Source organism: Aplysia californica, unplaced genomic scaffold, assembly GCF_000002075.1.
Source record: "Aplysia californica isolate F4 #8 unplaced genomic scaffold, AplCal3.0 scaffold00530, whole genome shotgun sequence".
NCBI classification, from domain to species: Eukaryota; Metazoa; Mollusca; class Gastropoda; order Aplysiida; family Aplysiidae; genus Aplysia; species Aplysia californica.
The window spans coordinates 311,608-325,328 of NW_004797800.1; the positions used below are offsets into that span (position 1 = coordinate 311,608).

Genomic DNA, 13,721 nt, shown 5'->3' on the forward strand with positions numbered 1-13,721 from the left:
CCGGAAGTGATTGCCTGCAGTACTGACATGGCATCTGTTAAGAACACTACTTGGCTTTGGGGGTCTACCACATTCTTGATGATGTTTGCTGCATGTATTAGAGCCCTCCGTCTCTGCCCTGTAGTTTGTACAATGTCGCCCTGTTGGGACTGCCTCTGCTTGTCGTCGTCCATTAGGGAATTGTACGTACACTCCGGCTCCTCCTCTTTTCACAGCATCAGTGGCAGATCCGTCTGTAGAGATCCCTATCCATGCTTCTCGTGGGTATCTTTGTTCAAGCATGGACAGGGTGAGGGACTTCTTGCTCAGGTCGCTGTGGTCATCTTTTGTGGTGAACTTAGGAATGAATGTGTGTATAATTATGTTTGTGTTTGTCTTTTTCCCATGATGGTGCCTCTGGGGTATGGTTCAGCATGTTCACGGTGGCTGGTAGATGGTCCTGTAGGGATCTTTGGATTTTTCTGCTTTCTTTGATTTTAAGTTGGACCTTTTTAGTCTTGTAGTGTTTGATCTGGCTGTTCTTGTGTGCAATATATGATCCTCCATAGCTGTGGCCTTGGTGTACTGTCTGAGGGCCTTGCATTCCCATCTCCTCTTCAGGGCCACCATAGATGTTTGTTCCATCTTTTCTATAGACGTTGACCTCATTGCTCCAGTGATTATACGGAGAGCCTGGTTTTGCACTTTTTCCAGAGTGTATTTGTGAGTCTGTGCTGCAGTCATCCATGCACTGGATCCGTACTCGAGATGGGGCCTGATTGCGCCTAGATAGACCTGTCTAAGTGTTTTCTCATTTGCTCCCCACTGAGTCCTTGCTAGTTTTCTCATGATGTTAAGTTTCTTCCTGGCTTTAGTTTCTGCATTTTGAATGTGTTGTTTCCATGTGAGACGTTTGTCAAAGATTATTCCAAGATACTTCTGTTGATTCTCGAACTTTAGGGGGATTTTGTCTAATGTGAGGTGTTTTGGCTCAGCCTGGCTGAGAGTGAAGAGTTATCTATTGCAGTATTACGTGATATTGTGGTTCTCTAGAGTGCGCCTTGCGGCCCAATACCTCCGATTTCAGCACTCCAGCTCCAGGTCCAAGGACCTACCCTGGGAGCACAGGGAGGAATTGTTACCAGATCCCACCCGTAGCCAGGACTTAATGCGGTCCTCTTCCGCATGATGCTCCCGTCAGAGGACTCCTAGGGCATTTAATGACGTGGTAGCGCCACCTACCACCTCACCCCATCCTGGTAAGAGCATCGCCAGTTGGTCCGGGGCTGCTTATTCAATATATTCACAGCTAACCTCCATTACCGTGTCCGTTCCCTATCCGCCACCAGGGACCCTTGGCTTTTCAAATACAGTAGTCTCCACCTAAGATTCCAGTGTTTGGGTGCAAGGAAAATGCAGGATCTTAGCAGACGGACCAAGGGAAGAATCTATGATGATCCATGATAAGGCCCAACCAGTAAATGGTCTCCTTTCACTCTAAAATGAACTGTCGTGAGTGGGTTTATGACAAATGACATACATGTATTCTGGTGAGCAAAGAGAGGTCAACCTTGTTGACCAGTCACAGTGGCATGATGCATGCCATTTATAATCCAATCATGAGTCTTAAGTTTTACACTCATCCAGTTGCTCCTCCCCTCCCCCTTTTTGTTCAAAATGTATAGTATAGCTTTCCATCTCTGACTGAGTTCCCCCGCCTTTGTCGCTACGCACCATTACATTGCAAGCCTGTCTCACAAATTTACTGCTGCAATGGACAGAAAAAGAGTTCACAGTTCAATGTGATCTTGCCTGGAGGGAACATGAAGAAGGTCCTACCCATGTAGCGAGTGATGTAAGTTAAAGTGACAGATGCACGTGTGATGTTCGTGGTAAACCCGTTGGTCAGTTCACACCTCAGTGTGATCTGGTCTGGGGAAAATATTGTCCCGTTTTATCGAGGATTACAATGCCTATGTGATCACATTAACGAGAAAGGCTGATCTTTGACGCGACGGGCAATTCAATGATCTGAACCTTTCACTCTTGGTTGATCGACTGTGCCCGCCTGCGTTTTTGTTCCGTAAATTATGATCTGGAATGCGGAATCTTAGAGCTGAATGTAGACCTTCAGAGAGAATCAGAGCGAGATCTTAGGGCAAGTTAGGGGTGACTTTTGCATAGTAAAGATTCTGTTTTCTTAAAACAGCGGAATCTTTAAAAGCGAACTGCTATCGAAAGCGGTGGGATCTTAAGCGGAGACTACTGTACGAGTGTATTGTGGTATCTGGAAATTTGAACTACCGAATCAGAAAAATCATAGAATGGAATGATGACCATTTAAAAGACGTCTTGCTCCATCGCCATATGAAGGAGAGGCTGAGCTATGGGCTCGTTAGCCTGGAGTGAGGAGCTTGGACTTCAATTTCATACCAAATTAAAGTACTTGGTAGGATTATCCTTTCTAGCAGGGATGGTTGCTGGGCAACTAACCGTCTTTCCATTTTTTAAAACATCCCTGATCCCATGATAGTGTTGACCGAGCATTAAGTTTCTGGTTTGTCTTTTTTTAATGAGGTCGAAAGTGCCCCTGACTTAAGCCTTGCGTTAAACATTCCCTGGTGGTCAAATGTTGAAAGACTGTATTTCCCATTTAAAGTCTTCATCGAACTGGAGAAACTTTGGTCAGTATAAATATAACGATTATCTCGGCCATTGGCTCATGGCTGCCTCAAGAAAGGCCATACACACAGCATGTGATTATGAGATTAAATACAAGCCATACAAAAGCCAGTGGTGCTACAGATAACGCAACCTGTGACAAGCTACCAGTGCAATGTAACAAGGGACCACAGAAGAATGCAGAGTTCAAAATTAATGTGTTTTTCATTCTTCAGTCTGTACCCTATACACATGTGTCTCTACTAATAACCTGTTCAAAAGCAGCTATGAGGATTAATCACATTACATATATTTACTGCTACTGATTTTGTGGCAAAATATCCAGGGTTTTGCCAAAAACTCCTACTCAAGTTTGAAAAAAGAAAACCCAGAAATTCACCAAAAAAAAAGACTCACTTTCTTGGGTGTTCAAACAACAGTCAAGACGGGCACAAAACAGGATCAGTAAAGGAAAATACATTTGTTTACAGAGTATACTACAGTTTATTCAGCTACATTTGTTCACTAGGGATGATCTCGTATGGGTTACATGATTTACATTATATTGAACAATTTTACAAACAAATTTGCGATTTTTGCATGTATAGTTTCCATTCAGAATGATCCACTGTCCATCACTGTCTGTCTGCTGAAGATGTCTTCCAGATAAAGAATCCATCCAGTCAAAGTGTTGTCTTTGGGAGCCTGAGTGAGGAGGGGGGGTGGGGTGGGGAAGGGAGAGAACAAACAAGACCGTCAAATAATCATATGTATTGCAAAAAATCCATTATAAAAATAAAGGTCTCAAGACAATGAAATATGAAACATAAGTTGCTATCAATCAGAGGTGTGAGACTTCACAAAAAGGTGCAGAATACAGATCATTAGTTCACTGAACCAAAGTAATGCATTGCTCTGAACATCATAACATGATACAACGAATTGATGTGTAAATATTTTTCAAATGACAATCTTTATTCATCTCACAAGGAGAATTTTGGTCATTTACAATGGCAATAGATGTTACAAAGGTTAGGTGCACTCACGCATACACACAACAAGACAGGATATACAACCCCGCTCCGTAAAAAATCCTCTCTTTCTCTCTCTCTCTCTGTTTCATTTGTAGCACCTTGTGTTCAGTAACCTCACTGCAGTTGGTACGAATGAATTTCTATCTGTCTGTTCTTGCTTTCTTGGAAATATGTCATATACTGCGGGTTGATAATAGAAATTCTGATGTTCAGTGGGTGGCTATGGTCACTTAGCATTATTTCTGCCTTTTTAGGTATGTACATCCACATATTCTTTCATATTTTTTTAGCACAATTCTTTTACTTATATAAAAATACCTTCAAATCATTTGAATGAATACAACAGGGGATAACATGACTTTAAGTAACTTTGTATGAGTATACAGCATATAATATTAGTTCTATCACGACATGGCCTTATTTCCTGAAAAAGGGGTTTATGGGGAGGGTGGGGAGCTGTTGGCCCATAAAGTAAGTGCAGACAGCACCCTCCATATGAAAATGTGCTAGACAAAGGCTATCAATTATTATCAGAACATACTTGTATCTGATCCATGGCAATGTCTGAAGTGTCACCAACGACGTTCTCCAGGGAGACGCTGCCAGAGTATGGGTAAGTGTCTGGGATGTGAAGAGTACACACTACAGACCGACCCTTCTTCACCATCAATCGTAGGACACTTTCCTCTTGGATCCAATCTACTGCATGTCTGAAATAGTCACAGCAGACCTTGAAATGATCAAACTTAGCTATGACATAACACTGAGATGAGGTTTTAAAACAAAACAAGCAGTGGGCCCATCATGTTAGCAGGGAAATTCATTCCAGTACTTTCCTATTATTTACATTGAATTCCCTCTTACACAAATGGGTGAAGTAAAAACCTAGTTAGAGATTTAAAACTTTGCGTCACTTCTACCATCTGAAGTAAGAACTCACAGACAAAAACACCTCAGCCCTAAAAAAATGAAATCCCAACTTCCCTGCAAAAAGAAGAATGAATAGGTCAAAAAGTTGTCCCTTCATTATACAATGAAGTAATAATCGTCTTTGTTGTGAGCCTACTACACACAACCAACAACATAATATATAATAATAACTTTGATTTCAGCACGTTGAATCCCTAACAGAATAAGCCCACTGCACGCCTATATCTTTTTCTACATAAACAATACACTTGTCCAGCTCATGATGCATTTTTATAAGGTGTCTTCAAAATGTTCCCAGACTAAATCTAGGAACTTATGTAAGTACTGTTACTGATTTAGCCATGCTCATGCTTTTGCCTCTACATCCAATGCCATGAGGTGACAACAGCAAGTTTTCTTGAATTGTTAGGTAGCTCTCTATAGTGTCACATAAATACAGCCTATGCTTCGGAGGATACCAACAAAATTTGACATTTTTTATTGAAGGTTTGACTGTCCTTTTCAGATTAGCCCCCTTTGGCAAATATGAACTGACTTTTTTTCCCTAGTTGACTAAACAATATATATATAAACTGTATTTTAATGTTGGTCAAACAAGAAAAGTGAAAGTCTTGGAATTTTCTCATTACCCATTTGATTGCCATTTCAGTAAATCTGTAGGGAGCCACCAAACACAGTAAATATATGCACGTTGTGAGCACACAGAAAGCCCTCTGACTTTTCTCCACCAAATGCCAGCGCACAAGTATGAAATATATAGGGAACAAAGCAAGCTCCTCGCATGGAGAACCAGCATTCAATTCATCTGGCTTACCAGATTTCAGTGTACGGCATCTATAACAACAGAGTCAATAAAAGATAACAACAGGTGTCTGGAAAATAGCAGTTTACCTTTCTCTTTTTTTTTTTCTTGACCCTGCCCAATTCTATCATCTGGCGCTTTTGTGTTTAGTAATAACAACAACAGAGTGCTACATTTTGGGTATTGAAATTAGCTGTTAGTTTTAGAGTAAACACACAGGAAAATGTTTTACATATAGATAAATACATCAATAAATAAGTGAATACATATGTTTCTTCACTCTTATGATGTTTTTTGGTAAGATAAGTACAGTTTACCTTTCTCTAATATTGGAGATTTCAGAAAACAAAGTCACTGACGACACCCAAAGAGACTTCATCTCCATAATGAGAGTAGGGATGTCTAAAGATGATTTTGCACGCTCAATGATTTCCTCAGATCCAAGAACATTTTCATTCAACTGAAATAAAAAGAAGTAATTCTCACACCATAAATTTTAGCAACATTTTTTTAAAGATTCACAATGCACAATACTTTCCATTTATTCCAAAGTACATAGGACCAACCCTATGAATCATCAAAAAGGAAGTGATTATTGGGGCCACATCATGTAATCAAAATAACCAAACACTACCCCCCCCCCCCCCTGCTTATTTGGGCTACCTGTTTCATTACAGTCAGTAATTAAACTCTAGATAAAGAGTTAGTTTTGACTTCCCAGTTCAGCATCTTCCTCATTCATTTAGTCCAGGTTTTCTCTCCTCCATGACAATATAAAAGTGTATACAGTCAAACCTGTGTAAGATGGCCACCCATGGTCAAGGAGAAAAAGTGGCCGTATAAGACAGGTGACCATCTTAGGCAGGACTGATCAAGATAAAGAAAACAAATCATTCCCATCTGAGGCCCCAATCGAAAGTAGCCCCATTATGTTGTCTTTGTTGGTGTTGTTGTTGTTGGTTTGTATTTCGTTTGTAATTTTTATTTTGTCGCTGATATTGCACAAGGGTGACAATAAAACGAAATGTATCAGACAAGGAAGACTGAGTGCCATGTTAAAACAAACACATGGGTCGCCACCACTCGGAGAACGAGTGGCGCTTCTGTAACAAGTTCATGTTGACGTCCTTTATTACTTTGTTACAGACTGGGTAAACAGTGACCTCTCATCTCACGTACGATTTGTGCATGAGTTCTGGGCGGGGCTTATGGGTTATGAGGGATCACACGCTTACCTCACCAGCAGCTGAAAATTGGTAGCTATTGGTCAACAGTGGGAGGGGCCTACGCAACATGATCGGTTGGAGGGACTACCTAACAACAACGACAGGTGATTGAATTATGACGGCTCGCCCACAACGCCAGGGGCCAATGCACAATTTATGACAAAACGTAATGGAGCCACTAAGTTGACCGTCTTAGACAGGTGTTATTGCTTAGTATGATAGGGGTTGTGTGTTAAATTATGGTGGCCGCGGCCGCGTTGGACAGGTGCCCGTTATACACAGTTAAATTATATCGAAAAAACGCAAGGGGGGAAATGGAAAGTGGCCGTTTGTACAGGAGGCCGTCTTAAAGAGGTGGTCGTCACGGCAGGTTCGACTGTATATTATAAACTGTTACAGATATTCAAGAATGCTTGTGAATTTCTGTCAAACAGATGCAAGACTCTAGATTTATATGGTTCGTTGAAGAAAATAACTAGCATTGTCTGTTTATGAGAAAGAAAGTCTAAAGAAAGAGAGGGGGAACAGTCTTTTGTTTTTTTAGTAAGAGTTTTATGGCATTTGAAAAACAATAAGGTCTTATAAGAGCTGAATATTAGAAAGTACCTGGTAACAAACAACAAAAAAAGAAAAAGGAAAGATAAGGAAATCAGATGTTTGATATGAAAGAAGGAGCAAACCACAACAGAGTACTCGCCAACCACCTACCGGAACAGTCTGGATAGAAAACTATGTACCAATTGAATATTCACCTTCACATCACCCAAGTGGAGACTGTCATCTGCGAGTTGTTTAAAACAAAGAGTGGCCACCAGTTGAACACTGCCACTGACTTGCCCTTCCATTTCTGAAGGCATTTTTCTGCAACGTTTAGCTTGCGGTGAAAAGATAACGTCTATGGTTCGTCCATCCCTCACAATGCATTGAACTTCTGATAGCTGTTCAATATCAGTCTTTAAGTCTGTCAACCTGTCAAATACAATTAAGAATTTGGACATAAATCATCAGAGCTGATATTTAAAGCATATGACAATGAGAAAGGCACAAAATGTTTGAATATTTCAGGTTTGTGTTGGTATTGAAACAATAATATTCATTCCATGCCAGGGGGTTCAGCAGTTTCGTTACAACATTTTGAAAGTTACTCATATATATTTTGGGAGATGGGTAAAAAAAGTTTCCTCACTCTATAATTCATATGACACTTGGGACATGATATATATATATATATATATATAATACATCATTCAAGGAAAAGAGACGGAAAGTGAAAAAGTGAAGCGGTAATGGTAATTGCAACGGTTTTACTTCCATAGATTTTCTTCTACATCTCTCTAGATTTAAATTGTATCAGTTTACCCAAATTGTTGATGTGTCAAACACTTGTAAATCAATCCCCAACGTGTTTCAGTTATCCGTGCCCAACTGTTGCTGTTGTTTTCTGTTTTCATAGAACATCTTAATCACAATAAAATAGTCATGCCATGGACACTGCACTTAACAGTTCTGCATTCAAACTTCATGCTTAAACGAAAACTTTCAGAAAAGATTACACATTTTTTTAAACCACTCTCCAACTTTTTTCAAACAAGGAAAGTTAGTAAGGAATTGTGTGACTCTGACTAATCTGTGTTGTATTCTTTTGCCATAACAATCAAAAGTTACGACTAAACATTTATAATCTTTTGTAATCAGTTCAAGACACTATGATCGTAGATAGATAAAAAAAGGACAGCCAGTCTTATGACTGTGTCACTGACATCAATCAAGACTAGGGAATCAATTTTTGACCCAAGTGGCAATTTCTAAGGCTGTTCCCATGGTTTTATGCACCCCGCATAATTTAGCAAAATTTGATCATTTCTTGCATAAGTTCTTATTATTTTCCTTTAACATTCATTGTTAAAAATCAACAAAATCGCATAATTTCACATTTTTGGGCTCAGTTTGCATAATTTCAGAATTTTTCTAGAATAAACGACGGGGACAGCTAAAGAAACAATGGCAATAGAAATACAATCTTTTCTACTTCTTGGTACTGTGAGCCCAATTCACATACCGTGCAAGTTCTCTTTGACTGTCAGACTCCAGTTGATGTTGAGGTCCTGAAATTTGTTGCAAGCATGCCAAATTTGATTGTAACCTGTGCAGCCTATTCTTAAGAACCTCCTGCTCTGCCTTTGCAGCTTCTAGGAGCAGACACAGTTTTTCTGAGGCAGACTTTTCACCTCTTTGTAATTTGTGCTGTGGGCAATAGAATAGAAAAAACAGAATTTGAAATGATAAAAATCATAATCTTAAAATGAATCTGAATTCAGAATAAATGGACAACTTTAGAGATAAAGAACATCTCTGTGAAATCCTAAAAAGAAAAAAATTGTATTAGAAATAAGAGTAATGCAGCTACTTTAACTCATTCGCTACGTATTATTTTCGGCTTGTGGACAAATTTTTTTCGGGAGGGCGAAATGAGATGGTGACTAGTGCGCAGCATATCAACATATTATGTACCAAATTTTCAGTACGGTTTGTAGAATACATCTGTGTCTATTTCTGTATCTTTCAACATTGGTTCCTGTAAGAGGCATTATGCAACACAATTTTGCTTGGATGCGGATAAAATTTGAAAATAAAAATTTAATAATCTTTGGTGAAACTCAAAAAATATGTTTGCACCTAGTCAAATGATACATCAAAATAACCATAATGAATATAGAACTGGGAAATGTTGAAAAATTTGCAGTTATTTACATACATTCCATAAAATTGTACATTTAGATAATAACATCCGATACTGTAAAAAAAATAAAAATATTTTAATCTTGAAAAAAGGACAAATGCATTCACAAACAGAGAAAACACTCGTATCTAATATGGAATTATTCAGAATTGCTTTTGGAATAAACCTATACATGTCTTGAGTGGTACTTTTTGTGTAATTTTACCAAAAAATAGTGATTTTGAGGGGAGAAAAATATTTTAACAATTTAGATCTAGCACTGAAAAATATTGATTTCTCAAAAACAGACCCCTGGCAATTTGAGTCCAATAGTATCAATATTCTAAAGAAGAGTCCTACATTTCAGCATTTCTTTAGTGAGCAAAATAATGATACATTTTGTGGTGTAAAAGTACTAAGACTGGTGTCTGGGCTATAATTTGGGCATCGCGATAAAACAAAGTCGAATAAACTTCTAAATCAAATTTCAAAACGGGGGGGGGGTGGTGGTGTGTGTGTGTGAATGGGGATAATGTGGAGACGAAAGCAGACAACAGAATACGATAAGAGAGCAGGAACGGAGGTGAAAGGAAAATTTTACAGAATATTTATTCTGCCGCTGTCAGGTTTCGAACCCCGACCCATTGAATGAAAGGTGAACACCATGCCTCTAGACCATGAAAGCCTCCATACAAATGTTCAATTAAACCATTACAGAAAGAATCAGGGAAAAAAGATGAAGAGATGATAACACATTTTGATTATTTCTTGCCAGTAATACCATACAGGGTTGCAAGCAGGCTCTGACAAAAATAGCCTTAAAATTTTTGGGTATAAAATTCTGTGTGCGGCACGCAGCATTTCATTAAAAACAATAAGATATTAACATGTGCCAAAATATTTAGAGAAACCTAAATATTTTTAAAAAATAGAACTCACCAACAACTGCATATTGATGTATATAATGGATGGGGGAAGGTCTTGCTGTAAAGAAATTACTTTCTCCTTTAGAGGATTTTAAAAAGCCGGATAATTGACAACCCTGACAATATGAATATATATAAACCACCAGACAACTTTGACTGGTTCATCTTAAATGAAAACACTTTACATGTAAGTAAGATTATTATGATATGTGTCACAACATGGTGGAATCAAACGCTCATCAATTTTGGGGCATGTGGAGTTATTGGTATCTTTTTAAAGCTTGTTCATTTGTTTTGCTCTCAATGAAAAAATACCCATGTAATCTGTCTTTATTATGTAAGGGAAATAATTAGACATGCTCTTAATTCATTCCCTTAGCAGGACATTGGTTATTAAGTTGGTTTATGTCATTTTCATTATCATAATAAGTCATGTTTGTATTATATATCTTTGCCAACGTGTACCATTAAGCTGGTGTTGTAATATTCTACTTGAGAATGACTGACACGTATGAATGTCAATTATTAACAAAGGCATGTAATCTGTTACATGTAAATACCATAACCTGTTGTGTAGATATTGTTCGTTTTATATATTGATCAAAAAATAGGTAGACTAGTTCAGTTCATCCCATTCCGAACTCTTAAATTCCTGAATGAATATCAAGTCTGCAGTCATCAAATTTTAAGACTTAGCGTGTTATATTTCGTAACTGCGAACTTGAACTTCAATCAGGAACAGAAGAGTCTCGTACTGGGTTGAAGTGTGAGTAACAGAGCTGGGAACTTTGAGCGAGGCCACACGTCCAGCCTGTCTTTCACAAGCCTCACCCAGTAGAATTGAGCCATTCAAGCCGGCATCAACAGAGGTATCTGAGAGCCAGTCCAGCTCAACTCATATAATGACATATTGTACGCCAGTGGTACCAATCAAGAAGTCAGAGCAGTATCAAGAGTCTGCGGTGACTACTTTGTCACTGTGAACCAGCAACTGGAGACACATCGTCACCCGATGCCACAGCTGGAGGATCTCATGCGGAGACTGGATCGAGGCCACTGTCTGGGTCGAGGCCAGTTTTCCGAAGATTGACCTCGCTGACGCATACAACCAGATCTGCCTAGGCCCAGAGTCGCAGAAAAAGCTTGCCCTCAGCACTCACAAAGGCATCCTGCTACAGAAACGCCTGCCGTTTGGAATAACCTCTGCTCCGGGTTATTTCCAAGAAATTGTGGACCAGTTAACACAAGACCTGCCTAGTGTTGCGGTCTACCTGGACGACATCCTTGTCAGCGGCAACAATGCGGCGGAACACGTGCAGAACCTCCGAGGCCTGCTCCAGCATCTACAAGACAAGGGACTACACTGCCGGTTAGAGAAGTACTTATTTGCTCAGCCTTACATAGAGTACCTAGGACACTACCTTTCCAAGAACGGTATTTCAAAAGGTCCAAAAACAGATGCCATCATGCAGATGCCAGCACAATCCAAAGTGTCCAGCTTGAGATCTTTCTTAGGCCAAGTTCAGTTCTACAGCAAATTCCTACCAAAGCTGTCGACTATCCTGGAACCGTTGTACTGACAAAGAAAGACACCCCATGGCAGTGGGGTGCTTCTGAACAGACAGCTTTTCAACAGATCAAAGACTGTCTGAGTGCTGACACCGTCCTGGCCCACTTCAACTCTGCGTTGGAGGTGGGAATATCCTGCGATGAATCAGAAGTGGTAATGGGCTGTGTCCTGTTTCAAAGACACAGCGATGGCAGTGAGAGACCCATTGCCAATGTCTCAAAAACACTGACGCAGACCCAGAGAAGATACAGCCAAATTCAGAAGGAGGCCCTGGCTATCATCGGTCTAAACAAGTTTCACCAGTTCCTCTACGGACGACGTTTCATCCTGGTGACAGATCACAAGCCGCTGATTGCCCTCTTTGGACCAACGAAGCCGATTCCAGCTCTAGCAGCAAATTGACTTGCCAGATGGGCTCTAATCTTAAGCCAATACGACTACTCCATTGAGTATCCCAAGACATCAGAGCACAGCAAAGCAGACGCCCTGAGTAGATTGCCAGAAGGGGCGGATCCATCCTTTGACAGTGAGGAGACTGGTGCAGACTCAGCAACTATCTGCACCATAAAACTTATCAGCAGATTTTAGAGAGAAAACGTCCAAAGACCCTGCTCTGACCTAGGTGATCCAGCACCTGCAAGGCAACAGGCCCTAGAACTTCTGTGACCAAATGAAACCTTTTTACGTTCTTCGAGAGAGACTCTTTGTCTCTGGCGAATGGCTGCATCTTCTAAGGCCACAGAGTGGTGATCCCAAGGACTATGCAATCCCAGGTACTCCAGATCCTGCGCCTGGGGCATTTCAGCATGCAGAGAATGAAGCAGTTAGCTCGCACTGCTGTTTACTGGCCACGCATTGATGCTGATATTGAAGAAGTTGCTTGACACTGCACAGCTTGCAACGAGCCCAAGAGGCTGCCCCTTAAGCAGCCGTCTCACCCATGGATCACCCCCGACGAACCTTGGAGCAGTGTTCATATTGACCACGTCATCAATTTCAGAGGTCACGACTGGCTGGACATGGTGGATGCATTCTCCAAGTATCCATGTATCCACCTCATGTCCTCGATAACAACCAAGGCGACCACCCGGAAACCCGACGAGGACTTCGTTCACTTTGGCTATCCACACGCTATTGTGATGGACAACGCCACCTGTTTCTCGCCAGCCGAGTTCCCGACCTGGTGTAAAAGCTGTCCCTGCAGAATTATGCAAATTTAGATGGCCAAATTAAGCAAGACAAATGAAAAATTATGCAAATTACCATAACGCTATTCACAACATGTTTTGCGCTTTTTCAACAAGAATTTTCATGTTTTAGAACTATGTACAGAAGAATTGAAAACCTGAACATATCAGTATCAGTAGTTATTTGAGTATTTGGAAAGAACACATCAATCAAAAAGAAAAAAAACCCCAAAAATATAATCTCTGTAACTTGGGGAAAAAATGATTTTTACCAATTTAAAAAAAACAACATCTGAACCTCTGATGCTGGCACATCACTAAAACCAGGGACACCTGTCAAACAAGAAACATTAGCAGACATGAGAATAACTTACTTTTGATTGATTGAAAAATTGAACATGCTCAAGGAACAAAAATCCCTAACAAGGGAAATAACCAACTTGACAAATGAGACTCATTACTCTGATTACTTCCCTTTAGTCACATAGCAAGGTGTTTAGTACATTGCTTTTTTGTGAAAAATGTGAAAAAACACGGGGAATCCAAAATTATCCACATGGTGTAGAATCATGCGAAAAAAACGAGGCCACACAATCGCATAATCGGACGGGAACAGTAAAAGTACTTTTAAGTATTTTTAAAGTACATTTTGAGTACTTTAGAAGCTTAATGAAAGGGTAGGTGCCG

General features: G+C 40.0%; 1 protein-coding gene across 2 annotated transcripts in view; it reads right to left on the reverse strand.

The window, feature by feature from the left end:
- Window positions 1-3,124: 3,124 nt before the first annotated feature.
- The window catches only part of LOC101855047, a 27,541-nt gene continuing 16,944 nt past the window's right edge, over window positions 3,125-13,721 (reverse strand). For both annotated transcript variants that reach the window (XM_005106381.3, XM_035971886.1), the window contains exons 7-11: window positions 8,692-8,876; window positions 7,385-7,601; window positions 5,724-5,866; window positions 4,216-4,384; window positions 3,125-3,345 (exon numbers count right to left, since the gene is read on the reverse strand). In XM_005106381.3, the coding sequence (XP_005106438.1) occupies window positions 3,256-3,345; window positions 4,216-4,384; window positions 5,724-5,866; window positions 7,385-7,601; window positions 8,692-8,876 (804 nt within the window). In that variant the 3' untranslated portion in view covers window positions 3,125-3,255. The remainder of the gene's footprint in view (window positions 3,346-4,215; window positions 4,385-5,723; window positions 5,867-7,384; window positions 7,602-8,691; window positions 8,877-13,721) is intronic.